A 27,862-nucleotide genomic window follows, 5' to 3' on the forward strand; every position below is an offset into this window, starting at 1 on the left:
TCTTAAGCAGTATAATTGAAGGATATAAAGTTGTTAAGTTAAGGAATATATATGTATATATCTTATCTAGGAGTTTTCCTGGTCAATTTAATGCTTGAGATTCTAATTTACTTGTCTATAGAGGCAAGAATGTTAATTATCTTTGTATCAACCTGGTCAATATTGTTATCATTTTGGCCCTGCGTGGCATATACTATGTGACTTGTGATTTTCATATTTGCTGACTCTTTCAAATAAAAAGTTATAAAAAAAAAAAGACTTAGTAATGTATTAAGCTAAATTATTTCTGTAAGTCATTTTTAGACTCTACTAAAGTTGCTCATTTTGTAAAGCATTTGCTGAATCTGTACATTCTGTATCTTCATTTTTAGACCAGAAAAAAATAGAAAAGCCGATTATTTCTTTGCACACCCTGGACAGATTGAGGAAGTTTTGCAGTGAGACTGAAAAATCATGCAGTGATGAACATCTGCACAAGAAAATACCTGAAATCCTGGTACCTTGGCCTGGTTTTAAAGATGCACCTATCAAGCTCGAAAATACAGACGGAGGCTCACATTTTAGTGTTGGGGTATGAGATAGTGATTTGGATAATGATCTCCTTTTTTATAATTAGGTGATGATGATGATTATTATTAATATAGAGCACATTTGTTACAGTGCACTTGCAATATTATAAGTATAAACCGTTCAGAACAGTGAAAACCTATATCTGCAACAAATAAATTAAACTACAAAGTCGCAACTATTGTCTTCTATGAAATATTAATATCACAAACACAAAATCTTCTCGCAGAACAAAAGAAAAAAACACGCCAAAAGCAAAATACCCGATTTTTTTCAAAACAGAAAAAGACTTAAAATACATATAATGGCATTATACTATAAAAATACATACAAATAAAACATTGTATATACATTTATAATATCCCCACAACTTCTATAGGTTTCATAGTAAGGTGTTTTTTTTTTTGGTCTTTATTAACAATAGCGATCACAGACATAACAAATATATAGACTTTTCATGGGAGTATCTTTAAAAGTATTTCTTCTGTTAAGTGTGATCAGTCCACGGGTCATCATTACTTGTGGGATATTAACTGCTCCCCTACAGGAAGTGCAAGAGGATTCACCCAGCAGAGTTGCTATATAGCTCCTCCCCTCTACGTCACCCCCAGTCATTCTCTTGCACCCAACGACTAGATAGGATGTGTGAGAGGACTATGGTGATATATTTAGTTTTTATATCTTCAATCAAAAGTTTGTTATTTTATAATAGCACCGGAGTGTGTTATTCCTTCTCTGGTAGAATTTGAAGAAGAATCTACCTGAGTTTTTCTATGATTTTAGCCGGAGTAGTTAAGATCATATTGCTGTTTCTCGGCCATCTGAGGAGAGGTAAACTTCAGATCAGGGGACAGCAGGCAGATTAATCTGCAAAGAGGTATGTAGCAGTTTATTATTTTCTGACATGGAATTGATGAGAAAATCCTGCCATACCGTTATAATGTAAACTCAGCCTTGAATGCAGTAGATGTAGCTGATATCAGGCTGTCATGTATGTATATTTTACACTTCAGTTTTCTGGGAAATGGTACTTCTCTGGCTTTTAAACTGTATACATAGACTTAACCTATTTTGCAGGGACTTGCAATAGGTTTTAAATGACAATTAATTATTGAGGTAAAACGTTTTTTTGCTGGCATGTAAAAACGTTTTTTTCTCTGAGGTACTGGGTGAAAAAATGTTTTGGGCAATATTTTTCCACTTGGCAATAGTTTTGATTTAAATTAGAGCAGTTCACTGATCCCTCTCACTGTTATGTGTGTGGGGGAGGGGCGATTTTTGGCGCTTTTTCTAAGCATCAGAAAAACTCAGTCAGAGGTTCATTTTCTTCCTGCATGATCCGGTTCATCTCTACAGAGTTCAGGGATCTCCAAAGCCTTTTTTGAGGGAAGTAATCATTACAGCAGAGCTGTGCTGATTGTATTGACTGTGATATAAAAAACGTTTATTTGTGTATTTTTTTCTGCTGCCTGGGTTAGTTATCATTTGCTGAGGGGAACAATCCTTTGCTAAAACTGTATATTCTGACAAAGATTGATGCTATAACTTAATTATTTTATCTGTTATAATATTTTTCTGTGCTTCTTAAAGGCACAGTTCTTTTTCATATTATTTGTAAATTACTTTGAAAAGTATTTCCAAGTTGCTGTTTATTTGCTAGTGTGTTAAACATGTCTGATTCAGAGGAATATCTCTGTGCTATATGTGTTAATGCCAAAGTGGAGCCCAATAGAAATTTATGTACTAAATGTATTGATGCTACTTTAAAAAACAGTCAATCTGTACAAATTGAACATATTTCACCAAACAACGAGGGGAGAGTTATGCCGACTAACTCGCCTCACGTGTCAGTACCTGCATCTCCCGCTCAGGAGGTGCGTGATATTGTAGCGCCGAGTGCATCTGGGCGGCCATTACAAATCACATTACAAGATATGGCTACTGTTATGACTGAAGTTTTGGCTAAACTACCAGAACTAAGAGGTAAACGTGATCACTCTGGGATGAGAACAGAGTGCGCTGATAATGCAAGGGCCATGTCTGATACTGTGTCACAGTTTGCAGAACGTGAAGACGGAGAGCTTCATTCTGTGGGTGACGGTTCTGATCCAAATAAACTGGACTCAGACATTTCAAATTTTAAATTTAAGCTTGAGAACCTCCGTGTGTTACTAGGGGAGGTATTAGCGGCTCTGAATGATTGTAACACAGTTGCAATCCCAGAAAAAATGTGTAGGTTGGATAAATATTTTGCGGTACCGACGAGTACTGACGTTTTTCCTATACCTAAGAGACTTACTGACATTGTTACTAAGGAGTGGGATAGACCCGGTGTGCCTTTCTCACCCCCTCCTATATTCAGAAAAATGTTTCCAATAGACGCCGCCACACGGGACTTATGGCAAATGGTCCCTAAGGTGGAGGGAGCAGTTTCTACTTTAGCTAAGCGTACCACTATCCCAGTGGAGGATAGCTGTGCTTTTTCAGATCCAATGGATAAAAAATTAGAGGGTTACCTTAAGAAAATGTTTGTTCAACAAGGGTTTATATTGCAACCTCTTGCATGTATTGCGCCTGTCACGGCTGCAGCAGCATTTTGGTTTGAGTCTCTGGAAGAGACACTTCAATCATCCACACTAGATGACATCACACACAAACTTAAATTCCTTAAGTTAGCTAATTCATTTATTTCAGATGCCGTAGTACATTTAACTAAACTTGCGGCTAAAAATTCAGGATTCGCCATTCAGGCACGCAGAGCTCTGTGGCTGAAATCCTGGTCAGCTGATGTTACGTCTAAATCTAAATTGCTTAATATTCCTTTCAAAGGGCAGACCTTATTCGGGCCCGGCTTGAAAGAGATTATTGCTGACATTACAGGAGGTAAAGGTCATGCCCTGCCTCAGGACAAGGCCAAAGCCAAGGCTAGACAGTCCAATTTTCGTTCCTTTCGTAATTTCAAAGCAGGAGCAGCATCAACTTCCTCTGCACCAAAACAGGAAGGAGCTGTTGCTCGCTACAGACAAGGCTGGAAACCTAACCAGTCCTGGAACAGGGGCAAACAGGCCAGAAAACCTGCTGCTGCCCCTAAGACAGCATGAATTGAGGGCCCCCGATCCGGGACCGGATCTAGTGGGGGGCAGACTTTCCCTCTTCGCCCAGGCTTGGGCAAGAGATGTTCAGGATCCCTGGGCGTTAGAGATCATATCTCAGGGATACCTTCTGGACTTCAAATCCTCTCCCCCAAGAGGGAGATTTCATCTGTCAAGGTTGTCAACAAACCTAACAAAGAAGGAAGCGTTTCTACGCTGCGTACAAGATCTTTTATTAATGGGAGTGATCCATCCAGTTCCGCGGTTGGAACAAGGACAAGGGTTTTACTCAAATCTGTTTGTAGTTCCCAAAAAAGAGGGAACCTTCAGGCCAATCTTGGATTTAAAGATCCTAAGCAAATTCCTAAGAGTTCCATCGTTCAAGATGGAAACTATTCGAACAATTTTGCCCATGATCCAAGAGGGTCAGTACATGACCACAGTGGATTTAAAGGATGCTTACCTTCACATACCGATTCACAAAAGTCATTACCGGTATCTAAGGTTTGCCTTTTTAGACAGGCATTACCAGTTTGTAGCTCTTCCATTCGGACTAGCTACGACTCCAAGAATCTTCACAAAGGTTCTGGGCACTCTTCTGGCGGTACTAAGACCGCGAGGAATTTCAGTAGCTCCGTACTTAGACGACATACTGATACAAGCTTCAAGCTTTCAAACTGCCAAATCTCATACAGAGATAGTACTGGCATTTCTAAGGTCGCATGGATGGAAAGTGAATGAAGAGAAAAGTTCTCTCTTTCCACTCACAAGAGTTCCCTTCCTGGGGACTCTGATAGATTCTGTAGAAATGAAGATTTACCTGACAGAGGACAGGTTAACAAAACTTCAAAATGCATGCCGTGTCCTTCATTCCACTCTAAATCTGAATCAAGAGACCAGAAATTCTCTTCTATGGTGGCTTTATCGGCCACATCTGTCCAGGGGAATGCCATTCAGCAGGCCAGACTGGTCAATTGTAACAACAGACGCCAGCCTACTAGGTTGGGGCGCTGTCTGGAATTCTCTGAAGGCTCAGGGACTATGGAATCAGGAGGAGAGTCTTCTTCCAATAAACATTCTGGAATTGAGAGCAGTCCTCAATGCTCTTCTGGCTTGGCCCCAGTTAACAACTCGGGGGTTCATCAGGTTCCAGTCGGACAACATCACGACTGTAGCTTATATCAACCATCAGGGAGGGACAAGAAGCTCCCTAGCAATGATGGAAGGATCGAAGATAATTCGCTGGGCAGAGTCTCACTCTTGCCACCTGTCTGCAATCCACATCCCGGGAGTGGAGAACTGGGAGGCGGATTTCTTAAGTCGTCAGACTTTTCATCCGGGGGAGTGGGAACTTCATCCAGAGGTCTTTGCCCAAATACTTCGAAGTTGGGGCAAACCAGAGATAGATCTCATGGCGTCTCGACAGAACGCCAAGCTTCCGCGCTACGGGTCCAGATCCAGGGATCCGGGAGCGGTCCTGATAGATGCCTTGACAGCACCATGGACCTTCAGGATGGCTTATGTGTTTCCACCTTTCCCGATGCTTCCTCGATTGATTGCCAGAATCAAACAGGAGAAAGCATCAGTGATTCTAATAGCGCCTGCATGGCCACGCAGGACTTGGTATACAGATCTGGTGGACATGTCATTCTGTCCACCTTGGTCGTTACCTCTGAGACAGGACCTTCTGATTCAGGGTCCTTTCAAACATCAAAATCTAACTTCTCTGAAGCTGACTGCTTGGAAATTGAACGCTTGATCTTATCAAAGCGTGGTTTTTCTGAGTCAGTTATTGATACCTTAATACAGGCTAGGAAGCCTGTTACCAGAAAGATTTACCATAAAATATGGCGTAAATACCTATATTGGTGCGAATCCAAAGGTTACTCTTGGAGTAAGGTTAGGATTCCTAGGATATTGTCTTTTCTACAAGAAGGTTTAGAAAAGGGGTTATCCGCTAGTTCCTTAAAGGGACAGATCTCAGCTCTGTCCATTCTGTTACACAAGCGTCTGTCAGAAGTTCCAGACGTTCAGGCTTTTTGTCAGGCTTTGGCCAGGATTAAACCTGTGTTTAAAGCTGTGGCTCCACCATGGAGTTTAAACCTTGTTCTTAACGTTTTACAGGGTGTTCCGTTTGAACCCCTTCATTCCATTGATATAAAGTTGTTATCTTGGAAAGTTCTATTTTTAATGGCTATTTCCTCGGCTCGAAGAGTCTCTGAGTTATCAGCCTTACATTGTGATTCTCCTTATTTGATTTTTCACTCGGATAAGGTAGTTCTGCGTACTAAACCTGGGTTCTTACCTAAGGTAGTCACTAACAGGAATATCAATCAGGAGATTGTTGTTCCATCCTTGTGCCCAAATCCTTCTTCGAGGAAGGAACATCTTTTGCACAATCTGGATGTAGTTCGTGCCCTTAAATTTTATTTACAGGCAACTAAAGATTTTCGACAAACGTCTTCCCTGTTTGTCGTTTACTCTGGTCAGAGGAGAGGTCAAAAAGCTTCTGCTACCTCTCTCTCTTTTTGGCTTCGTAGCATAATTCGTTTAGCTTATGAGACTGCTGGACAGCAGCCTCCTGAAAGAATTACAGCTCACTCCACTAGAGCTGTGGCTTCCACTTGGGCCTTTAAGAATGAGGCCTCTGTTGAACAGATTTGCAAGGCTGCAACTTGGTCTTCGCTTCATACTTTTTCCAAATTTTACAAATTTGACACTTTTGCTTCCTCGGAGGCTATTTTTGGGAGAAAGGTTCTTCAGGCAGTGGTTCCTTCTGTATAAAGAGCCTGCCTATCCCTCCCATCATCCGTGTACTTTTGCTTTGGTATTGGTATCCCACAAGTAATGATGACCCGTGGACTGATCACACTTAACAGAAGAAAACATAATTTATGCTTACCTGATAAATTCCTTTCTTCTGTAGTGTGATCAGTCCACAGCCCGCCCTGTTTTTTAAGGCAGGTAAATATTTTTTAAATTATACTCCAGTCACCACTACACCCTTGGCTTCTCCTTTCTCGTTGGTCCTTGGTCGAATGACTGGAGGTGACGTAGAGGGGAGGAGCTATATAGCAACTCTGCTGGGTGAATCCTCTTGCACTTCCTGTAGGGGAGCAGTTAATATCCCACAAGTAATGATGACCCGTGGACTGATCACACTACAGAAGAAAGGAATTTATCAGGTAAGCATAAATTATGTTTTTAATAGGGAAACATCACTGTTCCTAATTTTCAAAGCATAGTCCTGCATGTTAGACGCACCTTTTCAACCATATCCGTCTCGTCCGCTTTTCAGTGTTGAGCATTTCCATAGTGAGAAATCTAGTGAATGTACAGTGAATTTTAATTTTCATACGCATTGTTTGAACTGTTACTACACAGAAACCATTTTTTGCTGTAGTGAATGCATTGAATGTTGTGTAAACTTACTTTAAATACAGACCTCCCCTGCCAAAATTGGAGGTTACTGGTGATGTTGGCCGACTTGCTGAAACTGTGATCAATATTTCCTATGAGCAACATCGCCACTTGTCGGAACATAGAAGGTCAGCCCACGTTCTTTTAATATATATTGCACGGATTGCGAGACGGGTGAGGGCATAAAGGCAATTTCTCGTGGGTCTGAAGATGGTTTGATCATCAGGGCCTAAGTGAGAATATTCCCTCTCACTTGTAGAGGAAATTCTCTTATTATACAATTTACCAGGGGGAGAGGCTAAGGTCTGTCCACTTGAGGCCAGTACAGGCCTCAGCGGTCCAGATCAGTAAGTCATCCATAAAGTATAGTGTATTGAAACAATTCTAGTACATTTTGTTATTACTTTGTATAAAGTGCCTACTATATTGCTTCCAAGATTTTACATGCTTATTTAAGTCCTTTAACACACAAACATTTGATTACACACTTTAACCTTCTAATCACAAGTATCTTTATTAAATATACCTCAATAGATAGGACTACTCAGTGAGTCTCTAGCTTGCCTTATTAGAAGTGGATTAAATATCCATTAAAGGGTTATGAAACCCACATTTTTTCTTCCATGATTCAGATAGATCATACAATTTTAAACAGCTTTCCAATTTACTTCTTTTATCAAATTTGCTTCATACTCTTGGCATCCTTTGTTGAATGATTAGTAATGTACTACTGGGAAATAGCTGAAAGCGAATGACAAAGAGGCTTATTTGTGCAGCCACCAATAGGCAGCTTCTGAGCCTACCTAGGTATGCATTTCAACAAAGGATGTAAAGTGAACGCAACAAACTAGATAATAGAAATAAATTTGAAAGTTTCTTTTTCAAATAAAAAATAAACACGAAGGAACTATTTCCAATATGTTTATTAAATGCATTAGGTATAGCAAGTCATGTGGAACATTAAGAGGAAGCACATTTTATATTGGTGTCCCTTTAATAAAATCTGCAAATACTGACATGCATTTATTCTTAAGACGCGATAATAATCATCATCATAATTATTATTATTATAATATTCTGTGCACTTTCTTGCTATGTACCTAATTCCGGACAAACTGTTACTTTTTTTAAAAATAGAATGTCAACAGGGACACATTGCAATAAAAATGCAGACAGCAGTTGGAAGATATTTTTAAAATGGACATAGAATTAGCAAAAAACCTCAGACTTGTAGTATATAAAGTATAACAATACAAGCAAAAGGTTAGCATGTTAATATATTACTGAAACATATAGTAACTTATGAAACCCTAAACCGCTTTTTTCAATAACTGCAAACTGTGCATCTCTTTATGAACATTGTGTTCCAGTTAGAAGTAATCCATAGACAAGGATGAAATCTAGAAGACAACAACAAAATCTAGGAGACAACAGCATTTTTTTAGTATGCAAGGGTTATACTGAAAGTTTCTGTTCCTAAATGTGTGTAATTAAGATCTATTATATAGTATAATAATACACAGAGCATTAATAGCACATCAAACAGCAACTTTTTACCTAATGGATACTCAGGGTGTGACCTCCTCAGCGATGCATGGGTCCTACAGCAAAACTGCAATGTGCTGTAGAGGTGGGTGTGACCCTTGTCTATGCAAGAAGTGCATTCAGCTCAAAGGAAAGAGGTGCAACTGTTATCTTTGCATCACTCTCCATTAAACCAATAGGGCAGGGTCTGGACAATTACCAGGCACACAAGTTAGTAGAGCCCTTCAATAGATTCCGTTTGGTAAAACTTCTGAGACCTTAGAGTTAGTGTAACAAGCTAGAGCTCTACAAATCCCTGGTGCCAGGGAGCCACAGCTCCTAGAAATGTTTACTTTTTGGCTTCTAATGTTTGGGATCATTCTACATCTATCTGTATGTGTTAAAGCTTGTCTGGTTTCTAAAAATATATATGGCTGGGTGCTTAATATTCTTAAGTTTGTTAGTCTCCACATGTAAGCACTGATTTATGATTTTGAGTGGATGTCAATTCCACACAGGAGGATCCATCAAGATTTGAGCAATTCTCTTCATCAAAGCTGCTTGAAAATGCAACAGAGTCTGTAGATGGGAAAATGTTGAACCGAAGAACAAAGAACATCTTTACTCCACTTGAAGAACAATTTATGGAGATCAAGGAGCAGTATAAGGATGCCATATTATGTGTGGAATGTGGTTACAAATACAGGTTCTTTGGAGAGGATGCGGAGGTGAGAAAATGTGATTAAACTCTATCTCTGTAGCCGTCTTATATGCACTTCTGGCACGTTAATTACTTCGAGTGCCACTTGTCCCTAAACCAAAAGTAATAATATTAGTATTTGACATAATCTAATCTACAAATTATCTCTAAGGTAAAATGTAGGCTCCTATATTTCCCATGTAAAAGATACACTAGTTATTTCTTGTATATCCTTAAAGGAACATTTTAGTATAAAACTTAAATTCTTTATCAATATTTTAGATAAACTTTTCTAAAGGATTGTGATCGACCTTTATGTGTTTAACGCCCTGAAAATGCTTTAACTGATAGTCAAAAGCTGTGCTTCTTAATATGGTTATAGCCATAGGATGTAATCAGAGAGCCATTCAGAAGCAACATACTTGCGCAATTCTAATTTGGAGTCCATCAGATGAGTGAGTTTGATTTTATATTTTTTTCTTATGTTAAACACACAGTTTGAATATGGAATTAGTTTAAAAACAATGCTCTGACATGTTTGTCCTGCACGGCTATTCGCTAAAAGGTGGAAACGTCACCTCTCAGCCAAATAGGGTTCTGCCGTGGGCTGCTTGAGCAGCTCAGTGCAGCGAACGCTTCAAACAAATAAAGCAACTTTCAGCATGAAGTATTTTGTACTTCATGACTGAAAGTCCCCATTATTTGTTCCGATGGTAAATCCTAGCATTTCACAAACGCTAGAATTTACCATCACTTTAAGCCAAATTTCTAGTCTCTTGTTGCCCTTTACCTTTTTTTTTTTTTTTTTTTATTCAAAGCTTTATTTAGAACAAATAACTGAGACATCCAGGTTATAGTATCAGCAACCAATTAGTTTGTTGATTTATTTAGTACATTTTGTAGCTCTAGGACATATGTTTGTCTAAGTAGTGGTGCCAAGTTCAAAGCCTAAGCAGTTAATACAGAACAAAATATGATATGGTTCAGGTTACGTAACCAAATTTTGAATCTGAACCCCAGTTTGTAAACTGTAAATATTGTGTTGGTGCCTATGAGTAAACAGGAGACCTTTAAAATAATAGACTGTAGTAAAAATTAATGTGCAGTGTTACAAAAACTATGCATTTTAGTTTGATTGTCAAATGTACCTCTTTCTCTTGCTATTCATTCTTGAAACTTAGTTTGATTGAATACCTAGGTACCCTCAGGAGCATACGTGTTTCTTGAGCTCTATAAAAGACATTGTTGATTATACTGTTGCCATACAGTTATTAAGACACATGCAGGCTCCTGAGCCTACTTCCATGCAAAATGAAGCATGCCAAAGAAAGCAAAGGCTATAATAGTAATATACTGGATTTTTTAAATGCATGTATTTATATTGTTTTTATTTACTTTTTTTTCTTTTTAATTGTATTCTCTGACTCATGAAAATTGTATTTTTCCCATGTTCCTTTATGAGAGAGTGGTAGACATAGCAGTAAAATATATTTATATTGGTGCTTAGAAACCCCCCCCCCCAATAGTAAGTAATTTTTACTTACTATAACACATATTGTGACTATTTCAGAAGCTGCTTTGTGCCAGTGAGTTCCAATTAGAACAAAACAGCTGGATGTTGTACATCTGTATCATGTGCTATTCTTTTCAGCCTGTCTTGTATAACTTTGAACTGCTATGCAAGGTTTAAGATAAAAAGGGAAGCAATGTTAAAGGGACAGTATACTGTAAAATAGTTTTTCCCTTAATGTGTTTACAATTGCTTTTTTTACCAACTGCAGTGTAAAAAATGTATGAAAATTAGCTTTTTAAGGTTTATTTCTGTATATTAAAGCTCTGATTTTGTGTTTTGAAGCCACAGCCTAATAAAATAGGTTGAGCTTGTAGGTATAATCAGATCTCATTACTGTATCACATTGTGCACATATACCTGCTTCTTTATCTTATATCTGTCTTTAAAACAATCACCAATACTTTGAGAGAACAATGGAAAATCAACATTTTATTACCTTATCTCTGCTTTATCACACTGGAAGTGTAATTTCTTCTGCTGGCTGCGTTTACAAAGCTTATCTATAGCTGGTACGCGCGGCCACAAACTTTCAGAATAGGTGGGGATATCACAGGCTAAATTAACAATTTAAAATGCCAATATAAGGGTAAAGGAGCTACTTGTAAACAATTTAATACACTCCAGCAGGTAAAGTGGATCATTGGGAACAAATTAAAGGGGAGAACATTTTTGAGTAAACTGTCCCTTTAACCTCTCTCTTGCATATGTTAACCCAGAATCCCATGCTACGGTGGAAAAAGTGCTTAGTAGTTCTGTTGGAAAACAAGTTTCCTGTCTTGTTTTGATATGTAAATAAGGTATCCAATTAATTTAATAATTTTAATTTGCCTAAAAGAACCCCAAATATATCAAATACATGACCCAAAGAAGGGCAAGCAAGTTATTTATTGTGTTTTGTTTTTTGTTAGCAGTTGACCGTACAACCAGTCACAGCATTCAATTGTAGCTATAATTATTAAAACCAGTGGTACTTGTCAGATAACTGACTGTATGCTACACAGCCTAAAATGGTTATTTTGCAGAGAAAAGCATTACTATTCATAAATACCCAGTAATGTGCACGTGTGTGTTATTTAAGGTCAGTTATTCTCTACTTGTAAGCAGATTTACTGTAGTCACATGAAGGACATTAGCGCTGCGGAATCTGTTGGCGCTCTACAAGTAACCGATAATAATAATAAAAGGAACATGAGTTACAGTGCCTACATCCTTTAATCATGGCTGGTAAATTATGCAGAAATTATTAATTGCTTCCCATGCTAGAGCTTTTATTATGTCCAATAACAAGTAGTTGTGCAGCGACATTCCCACATCACATGAGCCCATGAATGCCTCAACTACAAACACCTGACACATCCTCCTGCTGCTCTTTTGATGAGATTGACTCAAAATCTAAGGGTTGTGAAGAGTATCAAATTTAGCCCTGTTGGAAGCTAATTGGTCTGGAAAAGTAAACTCTTTAACTTCTCTGTAGATCACATAACTGCTTCCCAGAAAATGCTTGCAAATAAAATATTGTCTGGCAACAAATCTGGATTACATGCCTAAGTTGGATATTTTTGAGCAAACTGATATTTAGCAAAGTCTCTGTTGTGCTCTGTTAGTATTCTGAATGATGCCATAAGACGTCTTCTAGTAAAATACTCTGTGTCTAGTCATATGATTCCACAACAGCAGATGAGTGTTGGGATATATTGATCAATACCCTTTATTTACTGGTCCAAAGTTTGAACATGAGAGTGTTTGTGCGTATGTACAGTATGTGTTTTTGTTTTTTGACTTGACCATGGATATAATTTAGCTGGGCAAGATCTACAACTTCCTTTTATAGTAGCCAAAGTGGGGTGTTCATTTGGCCTTGCATATTTGTATTTGAGAGCTCTATAACTAAGCGATCTGCACCTATCCGTGTAATCTATCTCCTACTTTTGCAATACTCAGCCTTTATACTAGACAGTTGGTTGAGTTGGGGGAAAGAAAGCATTTTAAATATGCCAGTAATAAATAAATTATATATTGGTTTTTAGATGAAATTGAAGCGCCTAATCACTGTGACTGGTTTACCAAACTAAATTCCTGCATGAAAAGAGCATGCAACCCACTTTTTTTGTTTTATTTCATTATTCAGATAGTGTAATATTTAAAAAAACAAAACAAAAACCTTTTACATTTATTTCTATTATCAAATTTACTTTGTTCACTTGGTATCCTTTGTTGAAAAGCAGGTAGGTAGGCTCAGGAGCGTGTACGTGTCTGGAGCACTACATGACATCAGTTTCCAAAGAAGACTTTTTGTAACTATATTATACATGTGCAAGAGCACTAAATAGCGGCTTTCAACTGTAGCAATCTGAATGTGTGTGTCATTGCGTTAGACCCTGGTTTTTGCACATATCCACCTTCATCTGTGCCTTCCCATGTTATAGGGAGATCATCAGTTTGTACTACATCTGTGAGTGGGAATTTATAATGTATTAAATGTCACAGGATTTGGATAAGGATATATTTAATTAACTTTTAATTGATATTAGTCAAATCAGCTTTAAAATGTATGCAAGAATGCAATAAAAAATAATCATAATTGTTTCCCAACATGTTAAACCTATTTTTTTTTTAAAGATAAATAACAGAATAAAAAGACAATTTAATTAACAATTAAAACACTTTTAGATTTAGATTTTTTTCCCCTTAAATTTTATTTGGATTCTTTATAGACAGATTACATGGTTATTTATTTGGTCATATGCGGCCCCTGATGTGTTAACATGTGCATGGTACATTTGTTTAAAGTTAATAAACTTACAAATAAAATAACTAATTTATTTTCAGATTGCAGCCCGGGAACTTAATATTTACTGTCACCCAAACCATAACTTTATGACTGCAAGTATTCCAGCACATCGCCTGTTTGTTCATGTTAGACGACTGGTTGCGAAAGGTTATAAAGTAAGTAATCTTGAAAAGTCATAATTTGGTGCACAGTGTTCTTCTCTAAAGTATATTGTGTGCTGAGTTTTATTTAATAAAATTAAACTTTGTTACAGTTGTCATAAAAGGACAATAAACATATTTTGCTACGTACAAATTGTGCTTGTCCCACACTCACTATAAAAGCCAAAATGTAAATTCTTTAAACTGCAAATCAAGTAGGTGATTTAGGCAATTTGCAGCATTTTGAAAACTTTGCTTTTTGGCATCTTTAGGGAGCAGGGTACAAAGCACAACTTTTTACACAAAGCATTGAGGTGTTTTAATGTTCTTTTAAGGGTTCAAAATAAATTGGACAGTGTATTGTAAAATTGGTTTCCGCTTAATGTGTTTACAGTGACTTGTTATACCATTTGCAGAGCTTACAATGTATTGGAATTTGCTTCTTAAGGTATATTTATTTTATAAGGTGGTGAGAGCCCACAAGCCATTACTCCTGAGATTCAACTCCTGTGCACTAGGAGGAGACAAAGATTCACAACACTGTAAGAACTTTTAATCCCTCCCACCTCTCTGGTACCTCAGTCTTATCTTTGCTTCTACATGAGAAAGATGAAGAATTGAGGTGCTACAGATTCTTTATTGAGAGGGATCCTTGGACCCATTTGAGACCCATTTTCCTCCTCAGAGAGCTGCTACCTTGACAGAGGAGAAATTGGAGTATTTGGTAGTGACACAATTATGCCCTATGGGAGTTAGTCACAAGTTTGCCACAGGTGTCTCGAGGACCTGTCCCTTAGCCTCCTCCTGTTGGGTCATCGATATATACTCCACTTTCAGATCCTCGGCTGTTGCTTGCACAGCACTGGATAGACTGTGTACTGGAAGCAGTTTTTTCTTCTGCTGGTAAGCACGGTATGGTGGCTTCATGTTAGGGTTACTCACCCTTCCTTGTTTTACTTAGAGTGCAGGCCTTTTTCTGGCTTCTCTTGCTGTGTTTCTGACACTGTGCGTTCCTCTCACACGCCGTCTTATTGGCAAACTTGTGAACATCATCACTCTGCAACTTCCTGTCTCTCAGTGATGATGTAACGCCAGTTTACTTTATAACTCACCCAGTCCATTCTGTCTCCACCCTTGCATTAATCCAGACCTTCCAAGTGCACACCTGTATTTTGTTCCTGTTCTCCGTGTATGACCCTGGCTTTGGCTGACTGATTTCCTGGTTCCTGACTCTGGCTATTGTTCCTTTTGTTCCTATTTTCTGTGTTCCCTAACCCGGCTCGTCTGACTTCCTGCTTTGGCATCTGACCTTTTGGCTTGGTATCAACTACGTTCTGGATGTTTCTTGGTTCCCTGACAGTCAGGTAAGTAAGGACACATATTTCACTCGCAAATCCACAGACTAATAGCTGGTACATTTATTTAACGGGGACACTGAACTCAATTTTTTTCTTTCATGATTCAGATAGAGCATGCAGTTTTAAGCAACTTTATAATTTACTCCTATTATCATTTTTTCTTTGTTCTCTTGCTTTATTTAAAAAAGAAGGCATCTAAGCTAAGGAGCCAGACAATTTTTGGTTGAGACCCTGGACAGCACTTATTTATTGGTGCTGTCCAATCAGCAAGGACAACCCAGGTTGTGAACCAAAAATGGGCCGGCTTCTAAACTTACATTCTTGTTTTTCAAATAAAGATAGCAAGAGAATGAAGAAAAAATAATAGGAGTAAATTAGAAAGTTGCTTAAAATTGCATGCTCTATCTGAATCATAAAAGAAAAAAATTTGGGTTCAGTGTTCCTTTAAATTGTACATCATAGCCAGGGGACACTTTAATATACAGGCATGACCACAGTACACTCTAGTCTTTGCATTTATTTATTATCTAGCTGTTATTATTGAAGACTTGCTTATTGGCAGTAGGGATCCACTTAGTCTATATTATTTGCACTGTATGATTTTGGTCCAGTATTTAAAAATGTTGTGATCTTCAATTACTGAAGTTTTGGCGCCTATGCCGCCTCCAAGTAAGCAAAAATGTGTTATCTCTGATAATCAATCTACAGTTGATTTATCTGATCAATATGACTCTCATAGGGGCCCTTATATTCAAACCCCTCTGCTCAGGTGAGATATTCTAAAATAATCCTGCAGCACTGCGAGATCCCTAGTTAAATTTTAAAATGGCAGATTTTGCTTTATTTCTCCAAGGGGTGTTCCATTCATTTCTGTATGTGAAGGAGATACAAGCCCAGTGCAATATAGCTCTGCATGAAATGAGAGTTCTGCTGCATTTACACATTGTGCTTTCTATGTTATATCACTTCACACTTCAGATTAAATGTTATTGCATTTAATCTAGCCGCCCTAGGAGGACCAGGTCCAAAAGCTGGAGGCAGCATTTAGACCTAGGTCTAGGATTCCGGAGGTCTTTCCGGTTCCCAAGATTATTGCAGAAATTATCTCTAAGGAATGGGAAAAGCTGGGGACCCCTTTTGCTCCTTGAGTGGCCTTTAAAAGATAATTTCCTGTTCCTGCGGCCCATGCGGAGGTCTGGAACAGCGTCCCAAAGGTGGATGGCACTATATAAATATTGGCCAAGCGTGCTACAATCCCGCTTGAGAACGTCCTTTAAGGATCCCCTAGGTAGAAGTCTTGAGGGACACCTCAGGCAACATTTTCTCCAGCCTGGCGCCTTGTTTCACCCTTCTGTAGGAATCACTGCAGTCACTGCATCGGCCAAGTTCTGGTGTGAGTACTTAGCAGAACAGATTACCATAGAGACTCCTCTTGAGTATATTCAGGATCATATTCAATCGGTGAAAATGGCAAATGCCTTTGTCAGGGATGCTGTTCTCCAAATTATTTGCAATAATGCTAAGAACGCCACTTTTGCAGTTATGGCCAGGAGAGCTCTGTGGCTTAAGTCGTGGTCTGCGGACAACGTCTCTAAGTCTCAGCTTAGTCTTTGGTGGAAAAAGAACAGGCAGCCCAAAAATAATTCTCAGGACAATAAGTCAGCATGATGGGTTCGCCCCCGACCTGGGAGCAGGTTGTGTAGGGGGCAGACTCTCCTTCTTTCAGTCTTTTCATTCTGTCCAGGACCCTTCGGTTCTGGACATCGTTTGCCTAGGGTACAGAATAGGTTTTCAATCTCATCCTCTGAGGGACCATCTCTTGCTGTCAAGAGTCTCGGGAAACCCCATAAAGAGAGCGGCTCTTCTCCATTGTGTGGACAATCTCCTCGCTATGGGAGTAGTGGTCCCAGTTCCCCCAGCAGGAAGAGGGTTCTACTCCAACCTCTTTGTGGTTCCCAAAAAAGATGGCACGTTCTGCTTATTCTGGATTTCAAGGGACTCCACAAATTCATACGGGTTCCCACCTTCAAGATGGAAACAATAAGGTCCATTTTTCCACCAGAAAAGAGGGTCAGTTTATGTCCATCATAGATTTAAAGGATGCGTACCTTCACATCCCCATCCACAAGGACCACTACCATTTCCTTCAATTTTCCTTCCTAGACAAGCACCTCCCATTTGTTGCGCTTCCTTTCGGATTGGCTACAGCTCCACGAGTGTTCACCAAGGTGCTGGGAACTTTGCTGGCTGCGGTTCGTCTGCAGGGGATTGTAGTGGCCCCGTACATGGACGACATTCTGGTTCAGGCTCCATCTTTTTGAGTGGCTCAGGATCACACGCAGAGGTTACTCTTGTGTCATCAGGAGCATGGTTGGAAAGTCAACCTAGAAAAGAGCCCTATCTTCCCTGCTACAAGAGTAAACTTTCAGTATGTGCATCTATCTCAAAGACAATCGCAGGGAGAAGCTTCAGAGAGCGTGTCATCTGCTTCAGTCCAATGTCAATCCTTCGGTAGTGCAATGCATGGAGGTGATAGATCTCATGGTTGCGGCATCGGATGCTATACCATTTGCTCGCCTTCATCTGAGACCACTACAGTTGTGTATGCGCAGATCTGTCTCAGATCATTCATTTAGACGCTCAAATGAGAGAGTCTTGCTTGGTGTCAATTGTCAGCTCCAGTTCTCCTAGGAATTAGTTTCCGTCTCCCTGCCTGGGTAATAATCACCACAGACATGAGTCTGTCGGGCTGGAGGGTGGTATGGGGTTCTTGGAGAGCTCAGGAAACCTGGCGTCTGGAGGAGGTATCTCTCCTAATCAACATTCTTAAGTTGAGGACTATTTTCAAAGTGCTTCTATCGTGACCTTAATTGGGTTCCTCCTAGTATATTAGACAACATCACAACTGTGGCCTACATCAACCACCAGGGCGGCACTCAAAGATCTTTGGCGATGCATGAGGTGTCCAGAATCATTCTTAGGGTGGAGAGACATCAGTGTCAGGTTTCAGCTACCCACATTCCAGGTGTGAAAAATTGGGAAGCGAATTTCCTGAGCAGACAGACTCTTCACTCAGGAGAGTGGTCTATGAATTACGAGGTTTTATTGGAGATATCCCGCAGATGGGGTGTCCCAGACATAGTTCTGATGGCTTCCCGCTTCAATACCAAGCTCCCGAGGTACGGATCCAGGTCCAGTGAACCTCAGGTGAAATTTGTAGATGCTCTAGCGGTTCCGTAGAACTTCATACTAGTTTATCTGTTTCCTCTGATTGTTCTTCTGCCCCCAGTGGTTGCGCGGTTTCAAACAGGATAGAATTCCAACTATTCTGATAGCCCCTGCATGGCCACTCAGGACCTAGTATACAGACCTTGTGAGATTATAGTCTGCTCCTTATTGGCGGTTGCTTACTCAAGGACTGTTCTTTTATCAAAATCTAGATACTCTGAGACTGACTTTATGGATACTCTTATTCAGGTTCGCAAGCCTGTCACCTGACGCCTCTACTACAAGGTTTAGAGAACTTATCTTCACTGGTGTGACCAACAAGTTTTTTCTTGGCGTGCAGTGAAGACTGCGTATCCTGTTGGCCAGTTCTATCAAGGGTCAAATATTTGCCCTTTTGGTTTTGTTTCATAAGAAGTTGGCTAGTTTGCCAGATGTTCAAGGGTTTGTTCAGGCTTTGACCCAAATTAGACCCGTTTTCAAACCCGTTGCTCCTCCGTGGAGCTTAAACTTAGTTCTTAAGGTTCTTCAGAGAGCTCCGTTCGAGCCTCTGCATTCTGTTGATATTAAATTGCTCACTGGGAAAATGGTGTTCTTATTGGCTGCTTCCTCTGCTCGCAGAGTTTCAGAGCTTTCAGCTTTGATGCGTGGTGCTCCGTATCTGGTGATCCATCAGGATAAGGCTATGTTGTGGACTTAACCAGGCTTTCTACCCAAGGTGGTGTATACTCGTAATATCAATCAGGAGATTGTGGTTCCTTCTTTGTCTCCCAAACCGTCTTCCTCTAAGGAGAGACTGTTACACAATTTGGATGTGGTCAGAGCGTTGAGTCTTCATCAGTCTTCTTCCTTGTTCATTATCTATGCCGGTAAGTGTAAGGGGGCAAAAGGCATCAGCTGTTACTATTTCTTTTTGGCTGGAGGGAAGCAGGCCAGGAGCCTCCTTCGAGAATCATGGCCCATTCTACTCTTGCAGTGCCTAGTACTTGGGCCTTCAAGAATGAGGTGTCAGTTGAGCAAATCTGTAAGGCTGCAATGTGGTCTTCTTTACACACGTTCACAAAATTCTACAGGTCTTTTGAGAGAAGGGTTCTACAAGCAGTGGTTCCTGGTTCTTAGGACTGCCTCCCTTAATTTTCCTTCACGAACATTTGTGAACTCCAAAGCTTGGGTATTGGTTTCCCATAGATTATCGATTTCATTGTGAACTCACTGCCAATATAAGGAAAACTATAATTATTCGTACCTGACGACCCTGCTGGTTGCTATTTGGTAATGGCAGCAGTAGTTTTCTTTGCACCTATTTAACCCTTGTATCTCTCTTCACTTTTACTTATCCTCGGCTGAACTACTGGAGAGTGGGGGAAGTGGGATGGATATTTATCAATTGATTGCGTTTACTTTCAACTTCTAATACGATCAGTAAACCCGATGAGCACAAACACCGGCCATAAATCCCTTATCACTCATGCATAACTGTTCGTGCTCCACTTGTAATCTGACCCTTAGTTAATTATGGGATAGGAAACCCAAAAATGATTTTAATCTGTTTTAAACATGGTTAAACATAAATGTTATTTGCAAGTAATACCTATTAAAGGTTTCCTGCCGTTTAACTGTATTTTCTCTTTAAAATGATTTAATTCTGCCAGACCCAAAGGTTTCCTTATTATGCAGGCCATATAATGATGATCTACCTAAGTAGAGCCATCATGGTGGCCCACATGTGCAGTTGTAGGCCATTGTGTATTTACGCAAATGGATCGCGTCTGTTAACCCACATTGCAATTTTGACGTTGGGGCTTAAAATGCGCATTTGCTCATTCTGTGAAATAGATGGAGGTTAGTTGCAAGTATGCATGCGATTTCTGATTTTCATTATTGCGCATGTTATTTTCAGCAACAGAGTGGATAATGAATGTTAAAACACTCCTCATTCATGATTGGATAAAGAGCGATGCCAAAGTTTGGCAATGATCAGCCTACATTTACGGGCAGTCGGTACCGTGGTTTCATGAGGAAACACTGATAAGATTTTAAGTTATTTAGATATTTTGTTTTTGCTTACAAGTAAGTTTATTTACAGTAATTTATCTTAATTTTGATAATACATTTATTTTGGGGTATTGTTTTTTTTTCAGATGTGTAACCCTTTAGTTAGTTGTGACCTTGATGGATCACTACACATGTGTATTCAGTTATATTTATGGCACAGTGCAGAGTTGGGCACAAGAAGAATATTTTAAATGCAGATAATCTCTGTTAAATACCCACTAACATCAATGAAATTGTGCTTTTATTTGAACCATTAATGAGAAATTAAGTGCTTTTTCCTAAAACATTTGCATAAACCTAAAACACTTTTTTCTGAAATTTACACATTAACAATTAAAGTCTAAAATGCAAGAGGTCTGTGTATACCGTAAATGATTTATATTTGTATTGTTTATATAAAAGTTCTTGTTGATGCAGATATTTTGCAGTACAGTTCTTAATATAAAACCTTTTAAATATGCACTGCATTGCAATAAATTTGCATACACAGTAAATGTCTTAATACTATTTTATTATTATATACAATAAATATATCCGCAATAGCATTGCAAAAGAGCTGCATACAGAGTAAATGTTTTAAAAACATTGATAACTGTCAATCTATTAATAATGTTCAGAACCATTTGAAAACCATGAGAATAAGATTATCTAAACTCAGTTGATTGTGGCCAGTTAGGGCTAGCTATAAGTGAAGTTTTTCCAGTGATCTAAGCAATAACTCTGTAGCATGTAGCTGTTTTTTTTCAATTTACCGCATTTTGCAGAAGTCTTAGGTTTTAGAATTAGCTTTTTGTTCTCTCTTGGACACACTGTTTTTACGTAAAAGCAATAGTTGAATTAATGTCCCTTTAAAAAATATAAAGGTGCTTTTATTCATGGAAAAATAACTTATAGGATTATTGCTCGTTATGGTTACTAATTAAATCATTGAAGGGGTTAAACAGTACACAACAGTGGTTTTGAACTACCACACAATAAGCAAACTGTATGTGCTCGATTGCAGACTGTCCTGCACACTGTTTCATAAATAAAGCATATACACTTTAGCATTTGTGACTTTGAAATGGGAGCTGGTTTATAGAAAGTTTGATTTGAAAATGTACACACAAGTATTTAATATAATTGCACAATATTGTACCTATGTAGCACTTGTTTGAGTGCAGTTATACCATGATCCACTAAGTGGCACTGTTGTTGTAATTTTATTTATTTTCCTCTTAAGGTTGGAGTTGTAAAACAAATGGAAACTGCAGCATTGAAATCGGTTGGTGACAACAAAAGTTCGCTGTTTAGCAGGCAGCTGACTGCATTGTACACAAAGTCAACACTTATTGGGGAAGATATCCTTTTTATTAGCTTTTATCTTCAAAAATGTCTAAAGCCGGCACTTTACTTTATTGTACATTTGTCACCACTGTGTAAAATGTGTGGTCAGAATTTGAATGTCTTGAGCTAGATGTACTGGTTATTAGCGTAATGGTACATTAATGTGCTTTTTATACATATGAACTAGAAATTAATCCCTGCAATTTAAAAGATATGCATACCAAATACATATTTAAAAATAATTTAAAACTGTAATTTTGTTAGCAATATTTATGTTAATTACATTCCAAGTGCATTGCGACAGTTTTTCACTATTCATAATTAGACCTTTTATGGGGAATTTTGAGATTAATGTCTATTTAAAACTGATCATAGAAACAAACATCTCTATTAAAGTGCATAAATATTTTTTGTCTTTCTCTACCTGGTTAAAGTTTACAATTGGAATGCGATCTGAGCCGTTCCCTGCCCATTAGTATAATTATAAAAATGATTGCTGGGTTGTAAGTAAAATAAGTGTATCCTACTGTATTTCACCTACCGTTTTTAGCCTTCTCCTTTCCTTCTAGTTTACAATATGTTTTAACTTGGTTAGTAACCTAGGACCTGGCTTCTCAACAGCTGTGGGCCACGACCTGACATGCCCCCACTGCTTATTCTTGCCCACACATAAGGAATACCGGGCAGGCCTGTCAGAGTGCCATTACACATGTGCGTGTGCCCTGGGCATGTAGCGCAGATGGGCCCTGGATATGTCCGGCTAAATTATTGGGCCTTGAGGTCATTTGGGTTGAGAACCACTGACCTAGGAATCAATGCATTCCATTGCCTGTTTTATCTTTTCTTTTTCCTCCATAACAAAAGGTACAGCACAAATCTTTAACTTCCTCATACATAATACTTCATCTCACGTTTGTATACAGTGGGAACTTTGTCTTACCAAGAATAGCAATAGCCGGTATAAACATTTTCTCCCACACTCTTGTGGTGACATATTACTTATGTAATATTGTGGTATACTACTTCATGTAGTACGCAGAAACCCTCCCAGAAGCCTTCAGGGTTCTCACCACCTACACATAATCCTTTTTCTGAGTTCTGTTTCTACCAATTTAGTGTATGGCAGTGCAGCCTGAAGCTCTGTTCCGATAGATTTTCTTGTTTTGACCAGATGAAGAAAGGATATACTTGCTTCCTCTGAGTACAGCAAGCTCACTATTGCAGGGCTCTCCCCACCCTCTGTTAGTGGTCCTGCTATCAATCTTTGGTTTTATAGGTTGGTGTTTGTCCTTGCATACCAATTTTCTCCCTAAACAGTTGCATTGCACTGGTTTATGTCCATATTTTGTGTTTTATTTATGTCAGTTGTCCACCATTTTGTGGTGTATATATAGCAAAAGGGGTGAGTCTGTGAGTGAGGAATCTTCTCACGCTATTATAACATGCCATCAATAATAACTATGTGGAATCTGCTGTTACATTACAAATGAAAGATGATTATAATAACAAATGGTACATTTTTTGCCCAACATGATTAATGGATTCTCTTAGTCTTGGTCATTAGTTTCCTTTGGTAGCTCACATGAAACAAGTTCATTCATTTCAAAATATTGTCACAATAGTACTTCCTAAAAACCACGGGTTTCAGGTCTTGGGTCCACAGAAGAATCCATTCCTTTCTCTTCTGATTATTCTAAAGAGCTTAGAAGCGAGTCTTATGCCGAGGCATAAAATCACAGAGCTTACCCAAACTTTTAAAAGCTAGAGACTGTGTTTATGCACATTTACATAAATAAATAATGCACTGTGAGCCGCATATTCTGTTGTAATTAAAGTCCACTGGATGTAAAATAAGCCAAATAATAACTCAGGTAAGCATATAATCAAGCATCCTATCTGTACAATACAAAATAATTATGTGACGGATACCCCGCTACCCCGACTGGGTAGCGCCGTCGACCGGGTCCTTCCTCTGCCTGGAACAAGTGGCTATGTAGCCCAAGAAAGTGATTCTGCTGGAGCTCACCTAAATAACTAGACAGACTAGCATATTCAGGTGAAAACAAGAACTGATTTATTGCACAGAAAACAAAGCTTTTATACATTTCCAACACATGGGGATTTAGTGACTACACAAAAAGAAACAAAATATGATACAATGAGACAAACATCAGACAATGGTTAGTTAAACAGATTCTAATCACATCCTGACTTACAAAAGGACAAATGGATGACTCATACAATTAACAGACACTTTACACATAGACTAGATAACAACAGGGGAAAGGTTATAGGGGGTAGGGGTTTATTGCACAGAAAACACAGCTTTTAGACATTTCCAACACATGGGGATTTAGTGACTACACAAATAGAAACAAAATAGGATACAATGAGACAAACATCAGACAATGGTTAGTTAAACAGATTCTAATCACATCCTGACATACAAAAGGACATATGGATGACTCATACAGTTGACAGAAAAACACTTCAGATCTAGACTAGATAACAACAGGGGGAAGGTTATAGGGGGTAGGGGTTTAACCCTTGCAGCCTGGTATCCGTGACATCTCCCCCCCTCCAGTTCGGCAGGCCCGGCTAGATCCACATACGGGTCGGCCTGTGTCCAAGGAATTTATGCCACTTCAGTCTGCCGGGAAAGTCCGTCAGCATTCCCATTGCTTTTTCCCGGTCAGTACTGAATGTCAAAGTTAAATGGCTGCAGGGCTAGTCTCCACCTCAACAGTCTTCCGTTGTCCCCAGAAACTCAGTTGAGCCATACAAGGGGGTTATGGTCAGTGAGGACGGTGAAGGGTCTTCCATATAGGTAGGGCTGCAACTTCTTTAAAGCCCATACCAGCGCCAGACACCCTTTCTCGACTGCTGCGTAGCCTACTTCCCGGGGTGTAGCAGTTTTCGACTGAGGTAGGCAACGGGGTGGTCCCTTCCTTCCTCATCTGCCTGACTTAGTATTGCCCCCAACCCGAACATGGAAGCATCTGTGTGGACAGAAAAGCGTTTGGTTGGGTTAGGAGCTGCCAGTACTGGAGCAGAGATTAAGGCAGACTTAAGACTCTGGAAGGCTTGTTCACACTCGGGGGACCACAGGACCTGTTGGGGAAGTCGTTTACGGGTCAGGTCAGTCAGGGGTTTGGCGAGGGTGCTGTAATTGGGGACAAACCTCCGGTAGTAGCCTGCAGTACGCAGAAAGGCAAGGACTTGGTTTTTGGTCCTGGGGGTGGGCCAGTTAGCCACTGCCTCGACTTCGGCCGGTTCGGGTCGCTGCTTACCGCAGCCAACTTTGTGGCCCAAGTATTGAACCTCCGAGCGCCCAATAGTACACTTATCTGGCTTCAAGGTTAGTCCGGCAGCTCGAAGACGATCTAAGACGATGCCTAGGGTGACCAGATGGTCCTCCCAGGTCTCACTATAGATGGCGATGTCATCCAGGTACGCACAGGCATAGTCCTGGAGGCCATCTAACAGGCAGTCTATCATTCTTTGGAAAGTGGCTGGGGCGTTCTTCATTCCAAACGGCATGACCTTAAACTTGGTATAAGCCGAAGGGAGTGATGAAGGCAGACTTTGGGATGGACTCAGGAATTTGCCAATAACCCTTACATAGGTCGAGGGTGGTCAGGACGTGGCCCTGAGCGATTCAATCTAACAGTTCATCTACTCGGGGCATGGGATAGGCATCAGTGGTGGTTCTGTCGTTGAGTCTACAGTAGTCAACGCAGAACCGGGTAGTTCCGTCCTTCTTGGGTACTAACACCAGGGACTTTTGGACGGTTCAATGACACCGAGGTCCAACATTCCCCGGAGCTCCCGGTGCATACTTTCCCTGACGGCCTCTGGGACTCTTTAGGCAGCCTGTCGCAGGGGGGTCTGTCCTGGGGTCTCCACCCGGTGGATGGCTGTGGTGGTAAACCCAGGGACAGTAGAGAACATGTCACTTCTCTGTTCTAGAAGTCGCCGGACCTGCCTTTTCTGTCCGGGCTCTAACCTGTCATCTAGGGATATGTCATCCACCCCCTGGGGGGTGTCAGTAGGTTCGGGCAGCTCTGGCATTGGAAGACTTTCAGAGTCCTCCACTGCAGGCGCACAGATAGCGGCCACATCTCTGGGTCTTTCTATGTAAGCCTTCAACATGTTCACATGAAAGGTCCGACAGATTCTTTCATCTGAACACTTTGCTACCAGGTATGTGGTGTTGTTCAGTTGTTCCACAACCCGGTAGGGTCCTTGCCAAGAGGCCTGTAGCTTGTCTGTTTTGACAGGCTTCAGGGCGAGGACCTTCTGTCCCACTATAAAAGTTCGGGTACGGGCATTGCGATCGTACCATTGCTTCTGTTTGTGCTGAGAGGCCTGAAGGTTCTCACGGACCTGGGCTGCCAGATCCTGCAGCCGGTCCCTGAGCTGGAGTACGTACCCCACGACAGAGTGTTCTTCTCCTCCAGTGACTCCCTCCCAGTGGGCTCGTACCAAATCTAGCGGGCCCCTAACCTTTCGACCATACAGTAGTTCAAAGGGGGAAAAACCTGTGGATTCCTGAGGCATCTCTCGATATGCAAAGAGGAGATGCGGCAGGAACTTTTCCCAGTCCCTGTGAGTGGCCGAGAACATCCGAAGCAGTTGCTTTAGGGTCCTGTTAAACCTCTCACACAGCCCATTTGTCTGGGGATGGTAAGGGGCGCTGTGCAGGGGTTTAATCCTACACAACTTCCAGAGTTGTTGAGTGATTTCCGCAGTGAACTATGTTCAATGATCGGAAACCACTTCCAGAGGGAAGCCTTCCCTGGTGAATATCCGGAGCATCACATCTGCTATGGTCTCCGCCTGGATATTGGCCAAGGGGATTTCCTCTAGGTATCGGGTGGCGTAGTCTACCACCGTAAGGATGTATTTCTTCCCTGAGGGGCTGGGCCGAGCTAATGGCCCCACAATGTCTACTGCTACTCGGCTAAAGGGTTCATCAATAATGGGCAGGGGATGGAGGGGGGCTTTCGTATGATCTTCCGTCTTTTCTACTTTCTGGCAAACCTCACAGGATTTACAGTATTCCTTAATATCGGCTGTAATGCCTGGCCAGAAGAAGGTTTGAGTCAAGCGGTGGTGGGTCCTTTGTTTTCCTAAGTGGCCGGCTACGGGAATGTCATGGCCTATTTTCAGTAGGTTGGACCGAAACTTCTTCGGTACGACCAGCTGGCGTTTGGGCACCGGACCTTTTCTCCTCTTGGAGATCCGGTACAGGAGCTCGCCCTCCCACTGGAACTGTTCGTCTCCGGGGCCCTGGGCGTCAGCACCTACTCGGTCTAGGTAAGAGGCTAGGGTGGGTCGCTCAAGGTCTCTTTGGCGAAGTCGGAAGGGGTGGCCCGGAGGGGGTGTCGGTAAGTTCGGGTTTAGTGGGGATGGTTAGTCGGGGTAAGGTAGGAGTCGGGGCAGTAGGTCTTACCTGGGTCCCCGGAGTTGGTGAGGTGGCTTGGCATCTGGCCTTCTGGCGGGTAGTCACAGGGCAGGTGTCTGGAGAGGTATTCCTCAAAAAGGCAGAGACAAGGTGGCCGAGGTCGTTTCCCAACAGGACCTCGGCAGAGATGTTTTGCATAACCCCCACTTCTACATTGCGGGCGTCGGTTTTCCAGTCCAAATGGATCCAGGCGGTAGGAACCCTCAGAACAGCACCTCCCGCTACCCCTACAGCGAGGGTCCGTCCAGTGCAGCCAAAGGGGGTAACAAGGTGAGGCTGAATCAAAGAGATGGTGGCCCCCATATCTCTTATTCCTTGAGCTGCCTGTCTGTTGACCCAGACATCTTGCCGATGTTGGTGTCGGTTGTCTTGGCCCACTGAGCTGACATGGTGCACGACACCCACTTCTTCTCCTGTCCACTCAGCATAGGGGTCGGAGCTCGCTGTATGCACATAATGGGCAGCGGCCTGGTAGGTGCGGACTTGAGGAGTCCCCCACAGAGTTGGTGCAGGGTACCTTGGCGGCTGCGCTGGGGGTTTCTTTGTCTTGTTGGGCAGTTCCGTACCACATGGCCGGGGTGTCCACACCCATAACACCCCCGGGAATTGCTGCCTCCAGCCGGG

General features: G+C 40.8%; 1 protein-coding gene across 1 annotated transcript in view; it reads left to right on the forward strand.

Annotated features, from left to right (window-relative positions):
• Nucleotides 1-27,862, forward strand: part of MSH3 (mutS homolog 3) — a 756,380-nt gene that overhangs the window by 8,386 nt on the left and 720,132 nt on the right. The window contains exons 3-6 of the mRNA XM_053699713.1: nt 372-571; nt 9,122-9,331; nt 13,706-13,822; nt 21,668-21,785. Of these exons, the coding sequence (XP_053555688.1) occupies nt 372-571; nt 9,122-9,331; nt 13,706-13,822; nt 21,668-21,785 (645 nt within the window). The remainder of the gene's footprint in view (nt 1-371; nt 572-9,121; nt 9,332-13,705; nt 13,823-21,667; nt 21,786-27,862) is intronic.

The sequence above is a fragment of the Bombina bombina genome, chromosome 2 (assembly GCF_027579735.1).
Source record: "Bombina bombina isolate aBomBom1 chromosome 2, aBomBom1.pri, whole genome shotgun sequence".
Classification (NCBI taxonomy): Eukaryota; Metazoa; Chordata; class Amphibia; order Anura; family Bombinatoridae; genus Bombina; species Bombina bombina.